This window comes from Crinia signifera, chromosome 5 (assembly GCF_055691185.1).
Source record: "Crinia signifera chromosome 5, ASM5569118v1, whole genome shotgun sequence".
NCBI lineage: Eukaryota > Metazoa > Chordata > Amphibia > Anura > Myobatrachidae > Crinia > Crinia signifera.
In genome coordinates this window covers 317,388,632-317,412,942 of record NC_139221.1, presented here as the reverse complement: position 1 = coordinate 317,412,942, position 24,311 = coordinate 317,388,632, and the positions used below count along the sequence as shown (strand labels likewise).

Genomic DNA, 24,311 nt, shown 5'->3' with positions numbered 1-24,311 from the left:
ATGTTTATAAATAATAATAATAATAATAATATTAATAATAAAAACATATATATACATACATACATATACATACATACATACATACAGGGGCGTCAACAGCAGTGTAGACCCCTGGGCATAGCAATGTATTGGGGCCCCTACCGATCCTCCAGCGGTAGGGGTGGGGGAAGCTTTGATGTCCTGCAGGTGGTATTATATCAACCGCTCTGCATGTAGGGCCTGGATCAGTAATTTCCACTAATTACCCCTTTACTGCACAGATGATGGGAGATGAGGTGGGAGAAGGGGGCATTGGGCTGAATGAAGGGGCCCTGATACATAACTTCCAGGGTGGTAGAGGATGTTTAATACGAAGAGGAGGGGTGTATAGTGGAGTGGGCTTATTATTCATAATTTTCTGGTGGGAGGACAGCTTGCTTGACTGCAGATATCTCCAGTTCCCGGAACTAGATTTCTTAGCTTTTAATGGAATTAAAAACTAGAGAATCCCACCTACCAAATGGTGTTGGGGACTAGGGGATCAGAGTTCAGGAGGCAGAGCAATCTGCCAACGAGTATATAAAACTACATACCAGGTGTGTGGAGCTGGAGCAGTAACCAGCTGCTGGAAGGCTGATATCTCTGGTTCTGGGAACAGTAGAGACAAGCTACTAGTGTCCATCAAAGGGGGAGAGTCCCAGCTTTTGGAATATACCCTTAGAAAAACTCTATGTCAGACAGAACCTGAAATAGGGTTACCACCCGTCCGGGATTACTCCGGACAGTCCGGTAATTGACACCGGCGTCCGGAGTCCGGAAGGGTGGCTGTCCCGGACTATACTTAGTCCGGGAATCAATTGATGCCCGCCCGGCACCGCCGATTACAGCGGGCAGCCATCATGCATCCGATACGTAACCCGCACCACCACGTGAGGAAGCCAGGGGAGCAGAGATTGATGTTGAGTGACACAGTCACTCCGCCGCGGCGCTTGCAGGGAGGAGGAGGGAGGCGGGACACACAGACTTGTGAGTGTCACTGTGATGTGTCCGTCTCCTCCTCCCCGGCTCCTCTTGCAGCGGCTGCAGCACGTGACACACGCCGACGGGACAGTGACACAGTGCGGCTGCCTGGACAGTACATGACGTGACGGACGGCGCTGGCCCGGCGGTGAGTTGTGGAGCCGTGGCCCGCGCAGCAGACAGGCATTTATACTGGGCAGAGTGCAGGAAGGGGGCAGGCAGTGATACTGAGCAGGGGACAGGCCGTGTGACTGGGCACAGTGCAGGGGGCACACACTGCATTACACTGAGTGGGCACTGCAATGGGGGCATAGCACCGGGCAGGCAGGGGAGCAGCTGTCTCTGGGAGTTAGGGTGAGAGGCTCCTGCTGCAGTAATCCTGGGCCGAGGACTCCGGGACTGTCGCATGTGGGATCCTGACTTCTGCACCCGGGAACAGGACTGACTGTAGCTGACAATGGCAGCCCAGGGGTGCACACCCTGACACCTGGGCTGTGCTGGCGTAGAGGGAGGCTACCTGTGGATCACCTGCTGCTGCTGCCACCTCCGTGCCCACTGGGAGGATCTAGGTGTTAGGGGAAGACTGAGAGCGGATCCTGCAGGAATGAGGCTTCTGGAGGGCTGCTTCCTGGCACTGCTTCTCCTCCTGTGTCTGCCAGGTGAGTGCCACTGCCACCACTACCACGGGCAAGCTGCTGTGCCCTGTACTTCTGTTACTGCTATGCCCAGTTCTGACTGTACCTGGTTACATACTGGTGGTGCCAGGTAGTCAGGACTATGTGTTACTGTGGCCTGCTCTTCACTGCTCTGGCTGTAATGTGTACACCAGGGGCACTGCCCACTACTCTATCCTGTGCGATTAGGGCATTTGCCCACTGTGGCTGCAACAGGTCTGCCCAGTATCATGCCCAGTGTGTGTGCACAGCAAGCCTGCCCAGTAATGTGCCCGGTGTGTCTGCAGCAGGGCTGCCCAGTAATGTGCCCGGTTTGTCTGCAGCAGGGCTGCCCAGTAATGTGTCCGGTGTGTTTGCAGCAGGTCTCCTCTCTGTGCCAGTGTGTCTGTTGCAGGGTTTGCCCACTAATGTGCCATCGTGTCTGCAACAAGTCTCCTCACTGATGTGCCCAATGTGTTTGTGTGTGTATGTAGGGCTGCCCAGTAATGTGCAGTTGGTGTGCTGCAGAGCTGCTCAGCGTGTGTTGTTCTCCTCTTCAATATTGTGCCCAGCATAACTGTAGGTAGCTACTTATACTGTGTCCAGTGGTCTGCAGTTGGTTAATCATACTGTGCCCAGTGGGTCTTCAGGTACAGTACAGGTACAGGTCATTGGGCCATTAGGCCTGATCCTCTCTACGTTTTCTCAATACAGGTTGAGAATCCCTGGATACTGTTGCTATTATTATCCCAGGTGCTGTGGTTTTTTTTTCCTGGTGGTACCAACCTGGGTTTGCTGCTTTAAATCTAAAGCCTATCTCACCGGAATTGCGCCGGCTCCTTTAACTTGCCGGCCATTACATTTAGGACCTTATTCTGGTTGACTCGCAAGGCGGCATATTCGCAGCCTTGCGGGTCCACCAGACACCGCCCTATGAATGCCGGGGCGGCCGCCCGACATTCGCTCGCTGTGCTTGTTTGCCCGGCATGCGAATGGATGTTTTACATAAACATCCATTCGCAGGCCAGGGGGAAACTTTACAAAATATTTGAGTCCTGGCATAACGAGTAATGGGCATAATGTATAATGGGCATTACGGTGTGTGGCATAGCATGTAATGGCCATTATGGCATGTGGTATACTATGTAATGGGTGTGTGGTGTGTCGGCACTGTCCATGTTTTCCCTCGTTTGCAAAAATTTTGTTGAGTCATGGCATAACGTGTAATGGCCATTGCGGTGTATGTCTTAACATGTAATGGGCATCACGGTGTGTGGCATAACTTGTAATGGGCATTACTGTGTGATGTAACATGTAACTGGCATTATGGTGTGCAAAATCAAAAATGAAATTGAAGCAAAGGTTAAAAAAAAAAAAACATAAGGCGGGTCGAGGGGCGGGACTGGGGGCGGGTAAGTGGGTGGGCTGTGGGTGTGTCAAGGGGCGGGCCACTGTCCGGGAATCTCTCAACACAAAGGTGGTAACCCTAACCTGAAATATCTGACTGGGAATAACAATTAACAGGCTTGGATGGGGACCACTGCTTTGAAGTCAGATATCTCCGGGTCCCAAGGGCCGATTTTTACTATTCTTATACCCCTGGAAAGAGGGGACCCTCAGCTTTTAGCTGAGGGCCCTCAGACTCCTGGGGGGGTTTCTGGGTACTCAGAAACCCCCCCTGCGTGCGCTACTGAGCAAGTATGCGATTCTGCCCACCAGGCCCTGCTAATGTTTAATTTTTTTACAGGAGGGTGACCACGCCCTCTCCCACCCCCTATCACCACCAAGGAACCCAAATACCCCAAACTGTGTACAATTGGAAGCAAGAAGCCCAGCCTTGCATCTGCCATGTATGATTAGGTGTAAAGCCCCATACACACTCGATGATACGCTCCACCGCTGATATAAGCGACATCGGCGGAAACCCCAGGTAAATGCTAAACTGCATATATATACTGATGTATATAATTATATCGTTAATGATATATATATATATATATATGTTAATTTTAAAACAAATCAAAAACCAGAATCATAGATCTTCCATCCCTCGACCCATACAGCATTTCCCCGAAATTTCAATTTAGAGACTTCAATTTTAAATATGATGGGAATTTCGCCGAGCCATTGCATTCTGGGATGACTTTTCTACGTGCGTTTGCTTAGGCTTCGGAATAAATGTCAGCCCATATCTCCTTAATTACATTTCAATCACTAATCAATTTGATAACTATCGACCTATCACAACAGCAGCTGGCCTATAAAAAAACAAATAACCCCAATCTCAGAAACGTGACGCAACCATGTAGGGATCAAATTCTTGACTGAAATGTAACTGTAGACGCAATTGTGTATTTTATTCCCAAGTAAAAAAAAAAGCCTCTGTTAATATCATCACTCCGAAACCTTTCAAACAAAATACTTTTATTGCCAAGTGGTGGGTCCACAGTGACACCTTGTGGCGATTTGAGGCATGACAGTATTATTGAGCATCAATAACAAGACAATAAAAGCAGCACAACAACAGTACACAATTGAAAGCAGAAAAGTGAATTATTTGCGGGACACATACCTGGTAGCCCCATCCATTTGTTCCTTCCTTCACATGAAAGTTGAAAGCAAGAGAAGGGAAATAAGAAAGACATAACACTACGTTTATTTATGGAGCTGTGAAGGAGAAGATGAGATACGGTATACTGTACTGACAAAACAAATGCCGCAGTTTGCCCTGTAACATGAGAGAACAGTCCGGACTGGGCTGCCGCCAACAGGCAGATTTATTAAGCCTGGTGAAGTGATAAAGTATTCGGTGATAGCACACCAGCCAATCAACTCCTTATGATCAAGTTGCAGACTGGGTTTGAAAAATGACAGTTAGGGTCAGGGCCCCTCTCCATGCATTATTTGTAATTTTTCTAACCTACGTGATCGTTGACAGGGATTTTATATTCTCCTTGATTGGGGTTACATGCTCGTAACCAAGGGGTTTCTTGCTCATTGTCACTAGGTTACATGCTCGTTGCCAGGAGTGTTACATTCTTGTTGCCAAGGGGGTTACATGCTCGTTACCAGGGGTTACTGGTCAGGGCGCACCAGCGTTCCCGGAAACCATACTTCCTGGTAGCACTGGGTGTGCTGCCTTCCCCTGACAGACAATAGGGGTTTAGTAGAACTTCTAGCATCTGTCCCCTAGAAGGCTACGGCTGTTTACAATGCAGGTCGGCACCGCAGTGTAAATGGTGCAAATCCCGGATCCGACCTGGCATAGATCCATGTTCCAAATACGGGGTCGGATCCGGGATTTGGGTGAAGAAAGGGTATAAGTGACCTGTGCTTATGCCTGGATATCGCTAAAACCCGCGGTGAACTTTTTTAGTATCCATGTCGACCGTGTTGACATTCGGGACAAAAAAAGTGAAAAACCCGACGTCGACCTTTTGACTGTCAACCTTCCCTATGTTGACATAACGCTTGTGTCGACTTAATGACCTGTCATCCTAACCCATGTCGACCTTCATGCATGTCACCCTTCAGTCATGTTGACCTAATGCTTGGAGACCTACAGTAATGTATGTCTATCCAATGGTCCCATTCCGGTGTGCTTAGGTGTAGGAGGTGGGAGCAGGCCAGGAACATCTAAAGAAGCTCACGCTCCTGCTAATTTAGGATCCCCAATTCCATAAGGGTGTGGACTTTTAGGGACCCTAAGTCGACAGTCAAATGTTCCACCACTATTGGTCAACACGTGAAAAAAATCGACATGCAGGTCAACATGATCAAAACACATGAAAACATGATTGACACAAGCACACGGTGGAAATCGGTAACGGTAGACATGATTTGACTTAGGTTGACTTGGACACTGTATTAGTGTACCGCGGTGCCACGCTGCACCTGGCACACTATTATATTCTCCCTCTGTGCCCAATGCGATGGTAATGAATTAACTTTACGAAGTTTAAAAAAATAATAATAAAAAACTCAACCTTTTTCCATGTCAACCTTTTTCCTGCAAACGATCATCAGGGCAGGGGCCAATTTCGGTTCACAGCGAGTGAACCAGAATCGGCCCCATAGTATCCAATCAGCAGCTACCTTTCATTTTATAAAATTTGCTTGACAAATGCTTCCACCGAGCTGATTGGTTCTCAGTGAATAAAGATGCGTATAAGAAAATCCAGGCAACTTCCTCACGTAACACAAGAAATAATAACCCAGCGATAATATGCACAAGCAGCAGCGCTGTCCTCAACGCCGGGGCGAATCTAAAAAAACGTTTGTCATAGTCTGAATGAGCCACAGAGTAACCCCAAAAACCACTGTAACATAACCGGCGATAAGGTGATTGTTGGTCATTGAACCAGGGACCTGATTTTAGAACGGATCATTAACTAGAGCAAAAGGCAAATCAAGCAATTATCGTCAGGCTGCGCATGTGCGCCATTTGCATTGAGCATTCGATGGCGATATCTGGTTTTACTGTAGTAGTAAGATTCTGGGGAAGATGTCTGATTAGTGGTTATGGAGGACGAGTGGTATCAGAGTAATATGCGGTCAGGATGCAGGCGTTTAGAATACCGTTGCCAGCATCCAAACTGCTGTCAGAAGACCGGCGCCAGAAAAGGCGAAGGTTAGCGTTAGTCTTAGGGAGGCCAATCCCGGGATCGGCGGGATCCCGGGATTTTGGCCTAAAATTAACGGGATTTAAATCCCGGGATTAGTACCTCGTGTAAAATGCACTGTTTTTTTACAGCCGGGCAGCGCTGAGCACTAGTATATTGCTCAGATGCAGCCCGGCTAACTCATCTCACCCCCCCTGCGGCGCCGTTGTTAGGGTCAGTGATCTGTGCTGACAGACATGGCTGCGCCCAGGCTGTGCAGCATGATCCCTGACATTACGTCACGCTGCGCAGCCTGGCCGCCGCTATGCCTGTCAGCGCAGATCACTCTATTCCGAACCCAGACGCCCGGCCACACTCCCGCTGTGCAGCCCGTCCACAGGACACAGACTCCTGCCTGTCACAACTGAGTCGTAAGTGACTGCACTGTCACTTACAGGGGGATGGGAGGATTGTCAGGGGTTGGGGGTGGGTTTATTAGGCATTTATAATGACATGTGCGGGGGGAGGCAGTTTAAGGGGCGGGTTAATTTATTTATTTATTTTTAATTAGTGAGGCCAATCCCGGGGATCCCGGGAATCCCGGGATTGAGCATTTTTAAATCCCGATTCCCGGGATTGAAAAAATGCCCCGGGATTGGCATCCCTAGTAAGGCTGCATGCCCTATAAGAATTGATCCCACCCCCTTAAAAGACCCCACCTCAATTAGAGCTGCTTATCTGTCCCAATCTACCACTGGTAGTGCCCATGCACACACTGCAGGAAATGTAGCCCGAGGCTGGCTGGCTCCTGGCAGCAGAGCAGCCGCACTGTTTGCATTTGTATGGTCTGGGGGTCTAATTCCATGCAGTTCCTGCCTGATCAGAGACCTACTGTATGGTTGTGCTGAAGTCCAGTAGTGCTCACTCCCCCCCCCCCCCCCCCCTCCTCTCTGTCTCCCCCTAACACCCTCTCTGCCTCTCGTTCCCCTCACTCTCTTTCTCTCTTGCTTTCCCCTAAGGGGCATTTTATTGACAATACAGGGACCCCTTTCAAAATGTTGCTATTGGGCCCTTAAAGTTCTAGTTACGTTCCTGGTTGGAAGTTTTAAATACCCTTTATGTGACCTGCCAGTGAACAGGGGGGATGTTGAGCTGGGGTTGGGATCATTTGGTCTACATCAGCACCATTAGGACGACATGGGAAAAGGTCGACAGGGGTCTAGGTCAACACTGGAAAAGGTCAACATGATTCTAGGTCAAGAGGTCATTACTTTGACAGGTCATTAGTTCGACAGTGTCTTGGTCGACAGTCAAAAGGTCGACATGGGGTTTTTCACAGTTTTTTTACCCGAATGTCAACACAGTCAACATGGACACAGTTTAAAGTGCACCGCATTCCCTCGCACGCCCTAGTGGATAGTAGGGCATGAAATACCGCCTGTCGGCACATGTCGGCTCAAAAAAACAGTAAAAAACCCCATGTCGACCTTTTGGCTGTCGACCTAGACACTGTCGAACTAATGACCTGTCGAACGAATGACCTTTCGACCTAGAACCATTTAGACCTTTTCCCATGTCGACCTAGACCAATGTCGACCTTTTCCCATGTCGACCTAATGGTGTGGACCTAATGACTGTCAGACCAAATGACCGCATCCCCTGAGCTGCATGTCACTATCTATGATCAAACAAACCCTTATTCTGCGCTCACAGTGGGGAGAGGTGAGGACTGGATTTATTGAACATACAGTAAGGAAGCCGGTACCTGCACTGCCGCTGTGATGTGCAAAAATCAGTCACCCGCACTTTTGGTAGACTGTATCCAGCTCCCGTAGTGTCTCAGCTGAAGCAGAAGGCTGACACTTTGCTACGCTGCTGCTGCACTCCGCTACAAGCCTGCACTGCTGCTGTGTTGTACTGTCCTGGGGAGCACAGCAAGTGTAACCTACAGTATACCCCCCACCAGAGCCATGCTTCACTGCTGCTGGCTACTCCTGCTGGTGGAACTAGCGGCGCCGGCTCCCGGAAATGGCCACTAGCCTGTGCTGAGGATACCATCTGACTTGCTTTCCGCAGTGGAACGCAAATCTCTGAAGCTCGGTGTTCGGCCAGCATCATGTGGATTGTTGGAGTGGCCCGGTTGGCTGTAAGAAACATCAGGACAGTACGTCACTGGCTGCAGGGGGAGCCGCGGGCCCTTGAAACAGCTTGGGCCCATAGCAGCTGCCCCCCCCCCTGCACCCTCGGTAGTTACGCTACTGCATTGACCTCTACCATCCTATCTCTTCCGCAGATTAGTGGCAGCCTCAGACTCACTCAGATGGATATACTTCGATGTTCTCGGATCTGCAAATGAATCTGGGGACGTACAATAAAATGGCATAACACTTACCTAAAGTATGGAAACTGGACTATAGACTCGTAGTATTTCCAGGTGGCGTTCATGTCAATCCTGCCTAAATTAGTGGCATAAAATCTCCATGCAGACTAGAGAGACGGAAATGGATATTAATATTAGTATTCCTGACAGCCAGCACAACAAACCCTCACCCTTCATTAATACCCCTTTCTGCTAAAATTTAAGGTCCAACCCGGGTCAGAGTGACTTCACACCGGGTCTTCACAAATCTCCTATCGGTCACGTATCAAAGGACAGTGCCAATATGGGCGGCACCTGGGGTTGGTAAAAACATATTTGGGAAGTGATTCAGACCATTAAGGCGTGGCTGTACCTCGATAATAGTGCCCTGGGGTGTCACAGATGGGAGGAGCTTGGGGCTTGGTCTTTACTGGATACTGTTGATAACATAACTTAGCTCTACCTGTACCCCATAGAGGAATAATAACCAGACCTGGATAAGTTCCGCTGCCGGCTTCCTTCTCTTCTCAAAATGCTTTTGACGATGCTGTTCCTGTACTTTAAGAGCCAGCCCGGAACCGAGAATACCCTGGAATAAAGCGCAGCATGGTGACCTCACCGTTACCAAACAGCAAGAGCCGCAGCCCTTATACTTCCTCAGGTTACAAGCCACAATACGCGGCCAAGAACGCATCATTGCTGCACAAGTTGAAAGGATAAATAAACGTATATGTACATCCGCTACGGGCAACCTGTGGCCACCCTGCTGGTGGGGAATGAAAACAGCCATCATGCCTAACGTGGAACCCTTGTTCCCCCTGCTGTGTGTAAACAGAAGGTGGGAAAGGTTGGAGCGCTCTCAAATGCAGGTCTTAAGTGCTGTTATGGAGGGGGGAAATTTAAATAATTGACATTCTTAAGAGAGACCAAGGGGTATTTTTATTAAAGGATGAGTTTTTTCTTTCTCCAATGTTGATCTTTTTTTTTGGTGGGGGGGGGGGTCACACACTTGGGGTGAAATGTAAAAGGATGAGAGATTCAGAAAGTGAGAGATTTGGTAAGAAATCTCCATTTTTTTTTTTTAAAGCGGCAATCATTTACACTGCAAAACCAGTTTGATTTTGCAGTGTAAATGATTGCCACTTTAAAAAAAATATATGGAGATTTCTTACCAAATCTCTCACTTTCTGAATCTCTCATCCTATTACATTTCAACCTATTTGTCCAACTTGCAACAATACAAATGTATTGTTACCAAATGGGAAAGTTTGTATAATATTAAGCTTAAATCGCATACATTGAAATATAACAATAATAAAAACACAAGTGGCCAACTATAAGGAAAAGTGAGTTCAACATATGTGAATAAAAAATAAAAAATGCAAGAATAAAAATTTGAAAAATATTTGTATTCAGTTAACGCAATGGTACGTAAAAAGTACTGCATAATTGGTTATTGATACAATATTGTATGCTTATTGCTGCTGCCGGATGGCAGAGTTTGTATAAATTCTTGTGAAATGATTTGTTAATCCAGAAGCTTTTTGGAAACGTTATTTACAGATGTTTTGCAGCGAGGCAGTCGCTGAATTATTATATGTGACCTTCCAGTGTGTAGAGAACACCGGCTGTGCGTGTCTCTTTAGCTAAACATACTGTCGTTTCGCAAGAACTCTGCCATCCGGCAGCAGCAATAAGGATACAATATTGTATCAATAAGCAATTATGAAGTACTTTTTACGTACCATCAAGTCAACTGAATACAAATATTTTTTTATTTTTTATTTTTATTTTTGCATTTTTTTATTTACATATCTGGAACTCACTTTTCCTTACTTTTCCACACTGTTTTTTATTGTTATATTTCAATGTATGTGATTTATGCTTAATATTATATATAACTAGTGTGTGACTCAGATTTATACAGCCATAGTTCATTTTTCAATTAAGAAGCGCCGTTACTTCATTCGGTTGTTTTCAGTTAGGCCTTCACAATTTTTCCCACCTCTGGTGAGGAGACATTGTGGTTAAGTATTGAACGTGTATGTACAGGCACGTTCGTCAACTGTAGCTGTAATCATAGGCAAATGCAGGGGGGGTTTCTGGTTGCCCGGAAACCCCCCTCCTCTTGGCAAGTGCCTTACATTGTGACAACAATAGCACTGGTATATAATATGATCAGTAGAGCTGCCACGGGAGTGCGCATCTCATTGCACCCAGCAATTATACCATGTGTGGGCACCTTCACTGTATGTGTGGATCTGAGCCCTCAAACATGGCACTGGACCAGAGAGCAGCTGCCAGGAGGAAGAGACAGGGGCCTTCTCATGAAGTGGGAGATTGTGAGTACTGTTTCTATCATGTTTGTGTATTTATTTATTATATATTTAACCTTTTCCTGACCGCTTATTTGATTTAAATATTTGAAAGTGCCCATCTGTACGGATAAATATTAATACTGTATTCCATTCCATACAGCATCCAGTGTACAAAAAGACCAATATTCAGGGCTGTTACCCTCCCCCAGATTCCCGTACTTACTCCAATGCCCAGCAGAGTGGGAGATTGTGGATTACATTTGGAAACACCCCCCCCCCCCCCCCCCCCCCCTCTAAATATCCTGTGTTTGCCACTGGTAATTACCAATTCTTAAAGTTTTTCTATTAATCATCATTAGCGCCAAACTTATTTTTTGTCGGTTCTGTTTTTGAATCTAAAAAGTCACCTGTCAGTAAAATGCGTGTTTTAGCGAAAGCACATCATCGATTTAACATCTGTTTATCAATTATAATTATGGAAAGACACTACTCACGGCGGGAAGTGCAAAAAATGAAACGCCAATCAGGGAAAAGGTAGCAGCGATCAGTCGTCCTTCCCAGGTTTTTGGGGTCTTGTCCCCATAGCCAATTGTTGCCAGAGTAATCTATTAGAAGAGGACATCACTTGTATCAAATGCTATTTAAGTTAGGGCACATATGTAAACAGAGGCCTCTATCACCAATGCTGTTATCATGTAGTTACAGATGTGCACATATACATCTATCCTCCATGCGATACATGTCCGTGAGACGCTGCAGTCTGACGGAGTGAACAGGACACACTAGCAGCTTCTGCTGATTAAAATTATATGCTGCATGCATATATTCAATGTGCGATTGCTGCTGTATCTGTATAGTTGCATTTTGTTAGCTGATCTGCCCTAAGAAATGTAATGTAACCAATTCGTATGCTGATACACCTGAAGTCTATACAGAATACAGGCATGCTGCAGAAGTTGGTTGTGTGTCCTATTTGCTTCGTTTTGCAAACAAGGCACATTTTAAATGTGTTAAAAATTATGCCTGGCGCTACCGAATCCAACCATGGCATCACGCGTCTAGAGCGGCTGTTCAACGCAAAAGGAGGCTCAATGTACATTGACACATCTGTATATCACCAAGGAAAATATAATTAGACATAAGAATATATTTGGTGCTGCTATACTCACAAGTCCCCACCAGAGGGCATCAGCATATGTTTCAAAATCTTCCATATTCTCCCCTTTCTCATTTAATTCATGGTCGTCTTTCTCCACCAAGTAGACAAGGAACGATGACAGAATCAGTGTCAGAAACCCAATATACCAGGCAGTGATGAGTTCCTAGAATGAAATATTTAGCATTATCACATTCAGTCATAGTAATGTAAAGTACTCCAGGTCCATTTAATTTGTAAAGCTCCTAGTTGTGGTGATCCTACAGATGAAGCAGTCTTTGGTGCAACATTTATCTCACTTTACTCACCAAATGGAAACACTTAGGGGCAATTAACCCCGAATTAGGCAGCGCAACTTTTTACATTAGTTAGAACTTGTGGCTGCAACTTTTTGCTGGGAGAACTTGTGGCTCATTTGCATCTCCAGACTTGTTGATAAGTAGAAAAAGTTATATTTTAATATATATATAAATGACGGGACACTGCGCAGTACACCTGGGGCACCTATCATAATGGCTAATGACGCATGTAAAAGGTGTGGGTCATGTGTGCTGTATAGCAACCAATCAGATTATGGCACACATTTTCTAGTATGCAACAGAGAAATGGTAGACAGCATCTGACTGGTTGCTATGGGAAGCATCACTACTTATCATTTTTAGAAGTTTTAGTAAATTTACCTCTTAGTTTTTGAATTTTCAGATGGGAGTTAGAGGTCTTTTTTTTATCTATATAGGGTGGGGTATAAAAAAAACCCTCTAAATTTTTAAAGATTAATAATTAAATGCTATACAGAGATTTGTGATAGACATGGTAGTCGATTTCAGATTGTGACCTTCATCCGTGATAGACAATTGTAGTCGATCTCTGAAGTGCTGCATTCTGGATATACTTGCCTACTTTTGAAAACTAGTTTCAGGGAGATTATAGTTGGTTATGGAATTCTGCAAAGCGCCCCACTTTGAGGGGGCGTGTCATGCTCCACCCAAAGGGCGTGTCTGGTTCCATATATGGAGAGATTGTGAAGAGAGATTGCGAATGTGGCACCTAGAAGCGTGGGTGTGTACTGCTACATCTGAGAGGAATCTGGTAAAATGACTTATATCCAAATGTAGATGAGCCCCGGAGCAGTATGTAAGAGCTACTATCAGGGCCACTGGCTGAACGAAGCACAGGCTTCTTCACTGCAGGACGCCGGCGGCCAATTAAAATGCTACACCAGCTTTTGAGCCAATCAGAGCTTGTGTACTGTTAGCCAATCAGAGCGGCTGCCGGTACACGAGCTCTGATTGGCTCACCAGCCGGTGCTGCATTTTAATTGGCCGCCAGCATCCGGCATTGAAGAAGCCTGTGCTTTGGGACCTGCTGCGCTCAGCAGGAGGGGTTGGGCGGTAAGGGGGGGAGATGAGGAGGCGGAGATGGGGAGGAGGGACCCGGATGGGCCCGGACTGGAAATCAGTCCCGGGCTCCAAAATTCCTAGTGGCAGCCCTGACTACTATACTTGGTAAAGTGCTGGGAAATGCTGCTGATGATTCAATGTAAATGTATCTATCTCTCATTCCTTTTTTCCCCAAAACTGTAACAGTGTAATGTGGGCTAGGTGACATGAGGGAGATTGCTAGACTAATGAGGGAGAGCGGGAGATTGCTGCTATGTCAGGGAGTCTCCTGCAGAATGCAGGAGGAGAGGTAACTATGGTGTAACAGTGTAATGTGGGCTAGGTGACATGAGGGAGATTGCTAGACTAATGAGGGAGAGAGGGAGATTGCTGTTATGTCAGGGAGTCTCCTGCAGAATGCAGGAGGGGAGGTATCTATGATGTAACAGTGTAATGTGGGCTAGGTGACATGAGGGAGATTGCTAGACTAATGAGGGAGAGAGGGAGATTGCTGTTATGTCAGGGAGTCTCCTGCAGAATGCAGGAGGGGAGGTATCTATGATGTAACAGTGTAATGTGGGCTAGGTGACATGAGGGAGATTGCTAGACTAATGAGGGAGAGAGGGAGATAGCTGCTATGTCAGGGAGTCTCCTGCAGAATGCAGGAGGGGAGGTAGCTATGATGTAACAGTGTAATGTGGGCTAGGTGACATGAGGGAGATTGCTAGACTAATGAGGGAGAGCGGGAGATTGCTGCTATGTCAGGGAGTCTCCTGCAGAATGCAGGAGGAGAGGTAACTATGGTGTAACAGTGTAATGTGGGCTAGGTGACATGAGGGAGATTGCTGGACTAATGAGGGAGAGCGGGAGATTGCTGCTATGTCAGGGAGTCTCCTGCAGAATGCAGGAGGAGAGGTAACTATGGTGTAACAGTGTAATGTGGGCTAGGTGACATGAGGGAGATTGCTAGACTAATGAGGGAGAGAGGGAGATTGCTGTTATGTCAGGGAGTCTCCTGCAGAATGCAGGAGGGGAGGTATCTATGATGTAACAGTGTAATGTGGGCTAGGTGACATGAGGGAGATTGCTAGACTAATGAGGGAGAGAGGGAGATTGCTGTTATGTCAGGGAGTCTCCTGCAGAATGCAGGAGGGGAGGTATCTATGATGTAACAGTGTAATGTGGGCTAGGTGACATGAGGGAGATTGCTAGACTAATGAGGGAGAGAGGGAGATAGCTGCTATGTCAGGGAGTCTCCTGCAGAATGCAGGAGGGGAGGTAGCTATGATGTAACAGTGTAATGTGGGCTAGGTGACATGAGGGAGATTGCTAGACTAATGAGGGAGAGAGGGAGATAGCTGCTATGTCAGGGAGTCTCCTGCAGAATGCAGGAGGGGAGGTAACTATGATGTAACAGTGTAATGTGGGCTAGGTGACATGAGGGAGATTGCTAGACTAATGAGGGAGAGAGGGAGATTGCTGCTATGTCAGGGAGTCTCCTGCAGAATGCGGGAGGGGAGGTAACTATGATGTAACAGTGTAATGTGGGCTAGGTGACATGAGGGAGATTGCTAGACTAATGAGGGAGAGAGGGAGATTGCTGCTATGTCAGGGAGTCTCTTGCAGAGTGCAGGAGGGGAGGTAGCTATGATGTAACAGTGTAATGTGGGCTAGGTGACATGAGGGAGATTGCTAGACTAATGAGGGAGAGAGGGAGATTGCTGCTATATCAGGGAGTCTCCTGCAGAATGCAGGAGGGGAGGTAACTATGATGTAACAGTGTAATGTGGGCTAGGTGACATGGGGGAGATTGCTAGACTAAGGAGGGAGAGATGGAAATTGCTGCTATGTCAGGGAGTCTCCAGCAGAATGCAGGAGGGGAGGTAGCTATGATGTAACAGTGTAATGTGGGCTAGGTGACATGAGGGAGATTGCTAGACTAATGAGGGAGAGAGGGAGATAGCTGCTATGTCAGGGAGTCTCCTGCAGAATGCAGGAGGGGAGGTAACTATGATGTAACAGTGTAATGTGGGCTAGGTGACATGAGGGAGATTGCTAGACTAATGAGGGAGAGAGGAAGATTGCTGTTATATCAGGGAGTCTCCTGCAGAATGCAGGAGGGGAGGTAACTATGATCCTATAGATTGTAAGCTTGCAGCAGGGCCCTCCTACCTCCATGTCTGTCTGTTGTTACCCAGTTTGTTTTATCACTGTTTACTATTGTAAAGCGCAACGGAATCTGTTGCGCTATATAAGAAACTGCAAATAAATAAATAAATAATAAATGTAACAGTGTAATGTGGGCTAGGTGAATGAGGGAGATTGCTAGACTAAGGAGGGAGAGATGGAAATTGCTGCTATGTCAGGGAGACTCCTGAATAATGCAGGAGGGAAGGTAACTATGATGTAACAGTGTAATGTGGGCTAGGTTACATGAGGGAGATTGCTAGACTAATAAGGGAGAGAGGGAGATTGCTGCTATGTCAGGGAGTCTCCTGCAGAATGGGAGGTAACTATGATGTAACAGTGCCATGTGGGATAGGTGACATGAGGGAGATTGCTAGACTAATGAGGGAGAGAGGGAGATTGCTGCTATGTCAGGGAGTCTCCTGCAGAATGCAGGAGGGGAGGTAACTATGATGTAACAGTGTAATGTGGGCTAGGGGAAATGGGGGAGATTGCTAGACTAATGAGGGAGAGAGGGAGATTGCTGCTATGTCAGGGAGTATCCTGCAGAATGCAGGAGTGGAGGTAACTATGATGTAACAGTGTAATGTGGGCTAGGTTACATGAGGGAGATTGCTAGACTAATGAGGGAGAGAGGGAGATTGCTGCTATGTCAGGGAGTCTCCTGCAGAATGCAGGAGGGGAGGTAACTATGATGTAACAGTGTAATGTGGGCTAGGGGAAATGGGGGAGATTGCTAGACTAATGAGGGAGAGAGGGAGATTGCTGCTATGTCAGGGAGTATCCTGCAGAATGCAGGAGTGGAGGTAACTATGATGTAACAGTGTAATGTGGGCTAGGTGACATGAGGGAGATTGCTAGACTAATGAGGGAGAGAGGGAGATTGCTGCTATGTCAGGGAGTCTCTTGCAGAGTGCAGGAGGGGAGGTAGCTATGATGTAACAGTGTAATGTGGGCTAGGTGACATGAGGGAGATTGCTAGACTAATGAGGGAGAGAGGGAGATTGCTGCTATATCAGGGAGTCTCCTGCAGAATGCAGGAGGGGAGGTAACTATGATGTAACAGTGTAATGTGGGCTAGGTGACATGGGGGAGATTGCTAGACTAAGGAGGGAGAGATGGAGATTGCTGCTATGTCAGGGAGTCTCCAGCAGAATGCAGGAGGGAAGGTAGCTATGATGTAACAGTGTAATGTGGGCTAGGTGACATGAGGGAGATTGCTAGACTAATGAGGGAGAGAGGGAGATAGCTGCTATGTCAGGGAGTCTCCTGCAGAATGCAGGAGGGGAGGTAACTATGATGTAACAGTGTAATGTGGGCTAGGTGACATGAGGGAGATTGCTAGACTAATGAGGGAGAGAGGGAGATTGCTGCTATGTCAGGGAGTCTCCTGCAGAATGCGGGAGGGGAGGTAACTATGATGTAACAGTGTAATGTGGGCTAGGTGACATGAGGGAGATTGCTAGACTAATGAGGGAGAGAGGGAGATTGCTGCTATGTCAGGGAGTCTCTTGCAGAGTGCAGGAGGGGAGGTAGCTATGATGTAACAGTGTAATGTGGGCTAGGTGACATGAGGGAGATTGCTAGACTAATGAGGGAGAGAGGGAGATTGCTGCTATATCAGGGAGTCTCCTGCAGAATGCAGGAGGGGAGGTAACTATGATGTAACAGTGTAATGTGGGCTAGGTGACATGGGGGAGATTGCTAGACTAAGGAGGGAGAGATGGAAATTGCTGCTATGTCAGGGAGACTCCTGAATAATGCAGGAGGGAAGGTAACTATGATGTAACAGTGTAATGTGGGCTAGGTGACATGAGGGAGATTGCTAGACTAATGAGGGAGAGAGGGAGATTGCTGCTATGTCAGGGAGTCTCCTGCAGAATGCGGGAGGGGAGGTAACTATGATGTAACAGTGTAATGTGGGCTAGGTGACATGAGGGAGATTGCTAGACTAATGAGGGAGAGAGGGAGATTGCTGTTATATCAGGGAGTCTCCTGCAGAATGCAGGAGGGGAGGTAACTATGATCCTATAGATTGTAAGCTTGCAGCAGGGCCCTCCTACCTCCATGTCTGTCTGTTGTTACCCAGTTTGTTTTATCACTGTTTACTATTGTAAAGCGCAACGGAATCTGTTGCGCTATATAAGAAACTGCAAATAAATAAATAAATAATAAATGTAACAGTGTAATGTGGGCTAGGTGAATGAGGGAGATTGCTAGACTAAGGAGGGAGAGATGGAAATTGCTGCTATGTCAGGGAGACTCCTGAATAATGCAGGAGGGAAGGTAACTATGATGTAACAGTGTAATGTGGGCTAGGTTACATGAGGGAGATTGCTAGACTAATAAGGGAGAGAGGGAGATTGCTGCTATGTCAGGGAGTCTCCTGCAGAATGGGAGGTAACTATGATGTAACAGTGCCATGTGGGATAGGTGACATGAGGGAGATTGCTAGACTAATGAGGGAGAGAGGGAGATTGCTGCTATGTCAGGGAGTCTCCTGCAGAATGCAGGAGGGGAGGTAACTATGATGTAACAGTGTAATGTGGGCTAGGGGAAATGGGGGAGATTGCTAGACTAATGAGGGAGAGAGGGAGATTGCTGCTATGTCAGGGAGTATCCTGCAGAATGCAGGAGTGGAGGTAACTATGATGTAACAGTGTAATGTGGGCTAGGTTACATGAGGGAGATTGCTAGACTAATGAGGGAGAGAGGGAGATTGCTGCTATGTCAGGGAGACTCCTGCCGAATGCAGGAGGGTCGGCAGCTATGATTCTAGATATGTCAATGAGCAGAATATTTGTTATTGGATGGAAAGCAATCCTCATCATCTCATACCCTTCAACATTTCATACCGTAAAATTGGTACAAATTAGGAATGGGGCGTGGTCACTGGTAAAGTGAGTGTGGCCACGGCTAAAAGAAGTGTGGCCATGCCACCTTTTCCTAACTTTTTCCATAGATTGGTGGTATGTCTGGGTTGCTGGGAGAGGAGCACGGCGGGGGGGGGGGCTAAAGACGCTGGGGTGGGAGGGGGTGGATGTGGCTGGTGGCTGCCCCACTGCCTCGGAAAACTTGCCGGAGCCCGGGGAGGCGGCAGCACTGCTATAGATGAGGAGGGAGGGAGCCGAAAACAGGTACAAAAGGGGACATTGATTTTAGCCGGTACAAACCATAAACAAATGTTACTGTATCGGCTAAAACAGTACGGCTGGGGGGTATGTCTGCTTCATGAGTGGCCTCTACACAGCCAATGGGACCATAAGTCTACTTACATTCACCATGAACCATTATTGAACTGAAGGCTGCTACAGTATATGCCAAGAAATGACCATATAACATTCAAAACCAACCGGAAATAAACTGTATTCCAGGCACTTTTACATTATATACTAATATTGTGAATAGCATGCGTGACTGTTAACTTTTAACCTGGGATACGTACTGTAGACAGTTTTATTTGCTGAAACGCGTGCTCATTTTTCAACACTATATATACTGTAAAAGGCTAAGGGGAGATTCTCTAAACTAAAAATGCGGTACCCGTTATCGGGATTTTTACCGCATTTTGGGATGCTCTAAACATCCCCCGCCGGGTTGCTACGGCGGAGGGCATCGCCAGAAAAATCTGGCGATGCCCCATAGAAGCCTATGGGCTTCTAAACCGACCCCCTGCCGCCCCGCACCGACCCACCGCTGCCCCGCACCGACCCCCCCCTCACCTGTGTTCGGGCAGCACAGTGCTGTGCTGCCCGGACCTGTGACCTCCTCCTCCCTGCACTATCATCCTCTTCTGGGTGCAGGGAGGAGGAGAGCCAGCCCCCCCGCCGCAGCAGGGTAAGGGAGGGAGGGGGGAGCCGCCGGGTCCCGATGGGACCCGCTGATTCACCGCAAATGACAGCTCTTAACGCAAGAGCTGTCCTTTGCCATAATTATTGCATATGTTACAGCATATGCGAAAATTATGTATGGGGTAACCGGCGATAGGGGGCGGTAAGGGGGCGCGGATGTTAGAGCATCCCCCCTAAATCCTAACCTTTTTAAGGTGAAGTACCACCAGTGACCACTAGAGGTCACCCGATGGAACAAATTACTCCTTAACAGAAAGTGAAACCAAAATGGTCTGTTACAAACTTCCTGGATATGTACAGAGGGAGCTGTGAAGACAGGGATTGGAGGTAGGAGCGCCATTTTGAGGGTCTTGTAACTAGTCATCAATAAACAATGCAAAATACAACCATGTGACACCATGTAACAGCCTCCAATGCTTTGCTCGTGGCCTCCTACTAAGATATTTGCCACCGTTTTGGGGTCTCGGGATGATTTCTCCGCTTTAGACTTAATGCCTGATTCAGTTTCCCCGGTAACAACCAGCTCCCCGACGGCCGTCCCCTGTGCAGCACTGACCTTACTGTGCGAGCAAATCGCAGACCCCAGGAGTTTCCACGTCCCTCCTCTCCGGTCCATACGCAACATCCGCAGAATCTGAAGAAATCGCAAACTCCTGAGGGACGTGGCCAAGACATTCCCCTGATTGTTCCCCACAGCCACCACGGGTATGGAGGCGACCAGAACAAAGATATCTGAGGTAAGACAAAATGGAAAATGTTACCTGACGGGCAGCTATTTAACCCACTACGGTTACAGCTGTTATTGTATATTATTGTTATCCGTAATTTATATGTCGCCACAAGGGATCTGCAGCGCCCAATTACAGAGCACATAAACAAATAAGCAAAACAGTGACTACAGGTGAATACAACAGAGGACAAGAACAGGCTACAAGAACATGGCAGCATCAGCAGACAGCACTGACATAAGTATCAGGGTGGTAGAAAAACACAGGATTTGGTGCCATCGAACATGGTATAAGTAAGAGAAGGAAGAGGGCCCTGCTTGTGATAACTTACATATGTATTTTATATATAAAATTAATTGGTTGGTTAGTTTGTTTGTCTGTCTGGTTATGCATTCGGGCACCCCTGCACTGATTGGTTTGAAACCAATCTGCGGTGGTCGGGTTGGTTTTTAGGGAGGTTGGGTTTCCGGTCAGACATCATGGCGGAATCCACAAGAAGGAACTTAGGGCCTTATACTAGTTCACTCTTTATGACAAAATCATTCTTAGGCAGGTATTCAATGGGTAGAATCGCGGGCGGCAGCGAATCCTGTGTAGGATTCGCTGCACTTTCGCAGCAATGGGGGACGGCTGCAGGCAGGGAGATGGAAGCCTCCCTGCCTGCGCCGGACACTGTGGGGGTGAAGGAGGGCTGTCGGGGACACAGGGAGAGCCCCCCAGAGCTGGCAGGGGGCTGTGTTAGGGAGCCGCTACACTCACTGGTCCCGATCGTGCATATGTAATGATCGGGACCAGTGTGCAGTGAATAAATTAATATTAATGAGCGGCTCCCGGCTCCCGACCCCTGCTGGCGAATGTGTAAAAAAAATAATAATAATTGTTTAAAAAAATAAAATAATAATTAAAAATATATTCATGCAAGCACATGAATAAAAATAGCATGCCCCTTCACAGAAAAAAAAATCTGATTTTTGTCACCAAAAAAAAATAAAAATAAAAAAAAGCTTTATTTTAAAAGATCACAATCCAGTTCACCTAAAAAAGATGACGAATGTAAAAATGGAGAATCATGGCAAAAATCAATGGAGAAAGCAGTTCTCCATTTGAGCATTGAATACACTCTCGGTGAATCCCAGTGAAAACCCCATTGAAATACAACAGCGAATTTCAGCGAGCATGAAACGGAGAACTGGCCGGCATTCACTGTTCGCTTTCGGCAATCAGTGAACATTAAATAGGGTGAATCAGATTTTCAGTGAAAAAAATTCACCGCAAGGAGTGAAAACAGCCCGATAAGCCGAAAAAAACGGAGAATCGGGAGCATTGAATACTGGCCTTAGATGGACAAAACCATGTGCACTGCAGATGGGGCAGATGTTACTTGTGCAGAGAGAATTAGATTTGGGTGGGGTTTTACTTCAAAGTGAGCTCTATATTGCAGTGTAAAAATAAAGCAGCCAGTATTTACCCTGCACAGAAACTAAATAATTCACCCAAATCTAATTCTCTCTGCACATGTTACATCTGCCCCCCCTGCAGTGCACATGGTTTTGTCCATCTAAGAAGGATTTTGTCAGAAAGAGTGAACTAGAATAAGGCCCTTTCATACCAGAGGGTTGGGGAGCCAGCTAGACCTCCCGTTGGTGTATGCTGGGCAGAACTGTGACCCGGGGTAATTAATGTACAGTAGTTATGTATAAACCAGCGGCTGCCTGACATGAAATACAATTCTGCTATATGGATTTTGTCCAGCAGGGGGCAATATATACCTATCTAATAGTTTATGGAACCTGTTACTTGATTCATATAACAGTTACTGATATTCCTATGGGAAAATATGGTCAGTCGGTGCAGATATGAGTATGTCTTTGGAGACAACATTGGGCATTGGCATACAGGGGACTGGTATATTCTAAGCTGGAGCCGCCACTAGATGTTATGATTATTGGCGCAGTCTGTGCTTCGGAGGCGAGTACACACACCTACTAGCGTTCCAGAGTCGCACACATCCCAGTCACATGTCCACCTGCAGATGAATGAGCGACACTGGACGTGTGGTCACATAGATGCACAGAAATCAGCTTGCGAGCGAATATCCACATTTGGAGTAAATGAGGATGAGATGTACATAACTCTGAATCTAGTACTGACATATTTACTCATGACCAGCTTACCCAGCATGCATAGTGGTTTCCTTGCAAACTTCAGCCTTCCCTTCCAGCCCTTATAGCGACAGCAGCAGCCGGCAGCCCAGATTCTTAATACAAATTCTGCACCAAAGATAACCAGGGCAAATCTTTCCTGGAGGAGACAAAAAGAATAGACCATGTATCCCTTCAAGGCAAAAACATAGATGCGTAGCTTCTGATTGGTTGCCCATAGCAACATGACCTGTGAAGTGTATTTCACATCTTAGTAAATTTCACCCTATGTGTATAAGGGGCACTACTGTGGACATTATGTGTATAAGGGACACTACTGTGGGCATTATGTGTATAAGGGACACTACTGTGGGCATTATGTGTATAAGGGACACTACTGTGGACATTATGTGTATAAGGGGCACTACTGTGGACATTATGTGTATAAGGGGCACTACTGTGGGCATTATGTGTATAAGGGACACTACTGTGGGCATTATGTGTATAAGGGACACTACTGTGGACATTATGTGTATAAGGGACACTACTGTGGACATTATGTGTATAAGGGGCACTACTGTGGGCATTATGTGTATAAGGGACACTACTGTGGGCATTATGTGTATAAGGGACACTACTGTGGACATTATGTGTATAAGGGGCACTACTGTGGGCATTATGTATATAAGGGACATTACTGTGGACATTATGGGGGTTATTCTAGTTCACTCTTTCTGACAAATTCCTTCTTAGATGGACAAATTCATGTGCACTGCAGGTGGGGCAGATGTAACTTGTGCAGAGAGAATTAGATTTGGGTGGGGTTTTACTTCAAAGTGAGAGCTATATTGCAGTGTAAAAATAAAGCATCCAGTATTTTCCCTGCACAGAAACAAAATAACTCACCCATATCTAATTATCTCTGCACAAGTTACATCTGCCCCCCTGCAGTGCACATGGTTTTGGCCATCTAAGAAGGAATCTGTCAGAAAGAGTGAACTAGAATAACCCCCTATGTGTATAAGGAGCACTACTGTGGACATTATGTGTATAAGGGACACTACTGTGGACATTATGTGTATAAGGGGCACTACTGTGGGCAGAATGTTTAAGGAGTACTACTGTGTAGCATAACTTGAATCAGGTGCACTACATATGGTGTAATGTGAATATGATTGTGCTACTGTGTGTAGTTATTTTGAATTGGGTGGTACTATTGTGCGACCCCACCCCTTCCTTGTGCGACCACTAAGTATGGGAGGTAGGGTACAAATTTATAGTTTGAAGCTGGGGCCAAAAACCCTGGCACTGGTCCGTGATGTAACTAAAGGTGGAGGGGGGGGGAGGGGGGTGTCCATGCCACGGGAAATGAGTTCCACCACCTCCCCAAGACCACTTTAAGCCGTGACTGGATGCTAAACTCTAAGTAAGTGCTTAGCAGGATACTTTGCAACTAGTAGGTCCACTCGAAGCAAATGCTCCGAAAGATAGATGTAGTTTCACTTGCTGCCAACAGATGGTATTGTAAGCCTGCTTAAAGCAAATGCTTCAAAAGCTAGATGTGGTTTTACTTTCTTTCAACAGATGGCAGTGTGTCGGTAACACATGGACACTAGACATATATATATCTATGATTCATAATGGAAAAAACGCCTTATCTGACTGCAGGGAGCAGGAGTTTGCTAAAGTGCTGGTCTGTAAATGACCTATGTGTCTGCTATAAAGTCTTTATTTGCTGGGATAAATAAGGCAGTTTTAAAGTGACTGGCATCTCTGCTATAGTGTACTGTAGTACTTATTTCTCACCACTAGATGTCAGTGTTGTACTTTCATTTTCTCACCAACATCTACTGAGTTGATTTGACCATAATCATATGTTATTACCTATTGAATTTCTCAGTGACACTCAGGTGTCACTCCAAACAATCTATTGTCTGCA

The 24,311-nt window shown here is 46.6% G+C and overlaps 1 protein-coding gene across 2 annotated transcripts in view; it reads right to left on the bottom strand.

Annotated features, from left to right (window-relative positions):
- The window catches only part of KCNQ3 (potassium voltage-gated channel subfamily Q member 3), a 168,803-nt gene that overhangs the window by 45,245 nt on the left and 99,247 nt on the right, over window positions 1–24,311 (bottom strand). Inside the window, exons 3-9 of one of the 2 annotated variants that reach the window (XM_083144862.1) lie at window positions 22,406–22,532; window positions 20,060–20,235; window positions 12,100–12,252; window positions 11,425–11,535; window positions 9,106–9,201; window positions 8,646–8,740; window positions 4,225–4,251 (exon numbers count right to left, since the gene is read on the bottom strand). In XM_083144862.1, the coding sequence (XP_083000988.1) occupies window positions 4,225–4,251; window positions 8,646–8,740; window positions 9,106–9,201; window positions 11,425–11,535; window positions 12,100–12,252; window positions 20,060–20,235; window positions 22,406–22,532 (785 nt within the window). The remainder of the gene's footprint in view (window positions 1–4,224; window positions 4,252–8,645; window positions 8,741–9,105; window positions 9,202–11,424; window positions 11,536–12,099; window positions 12,253–20,059; window positions 20,236–22,405; window positions 22,533–24,311) is intronic. The other variant, XM_083144863.1, reaches the window with a different exon arrangement.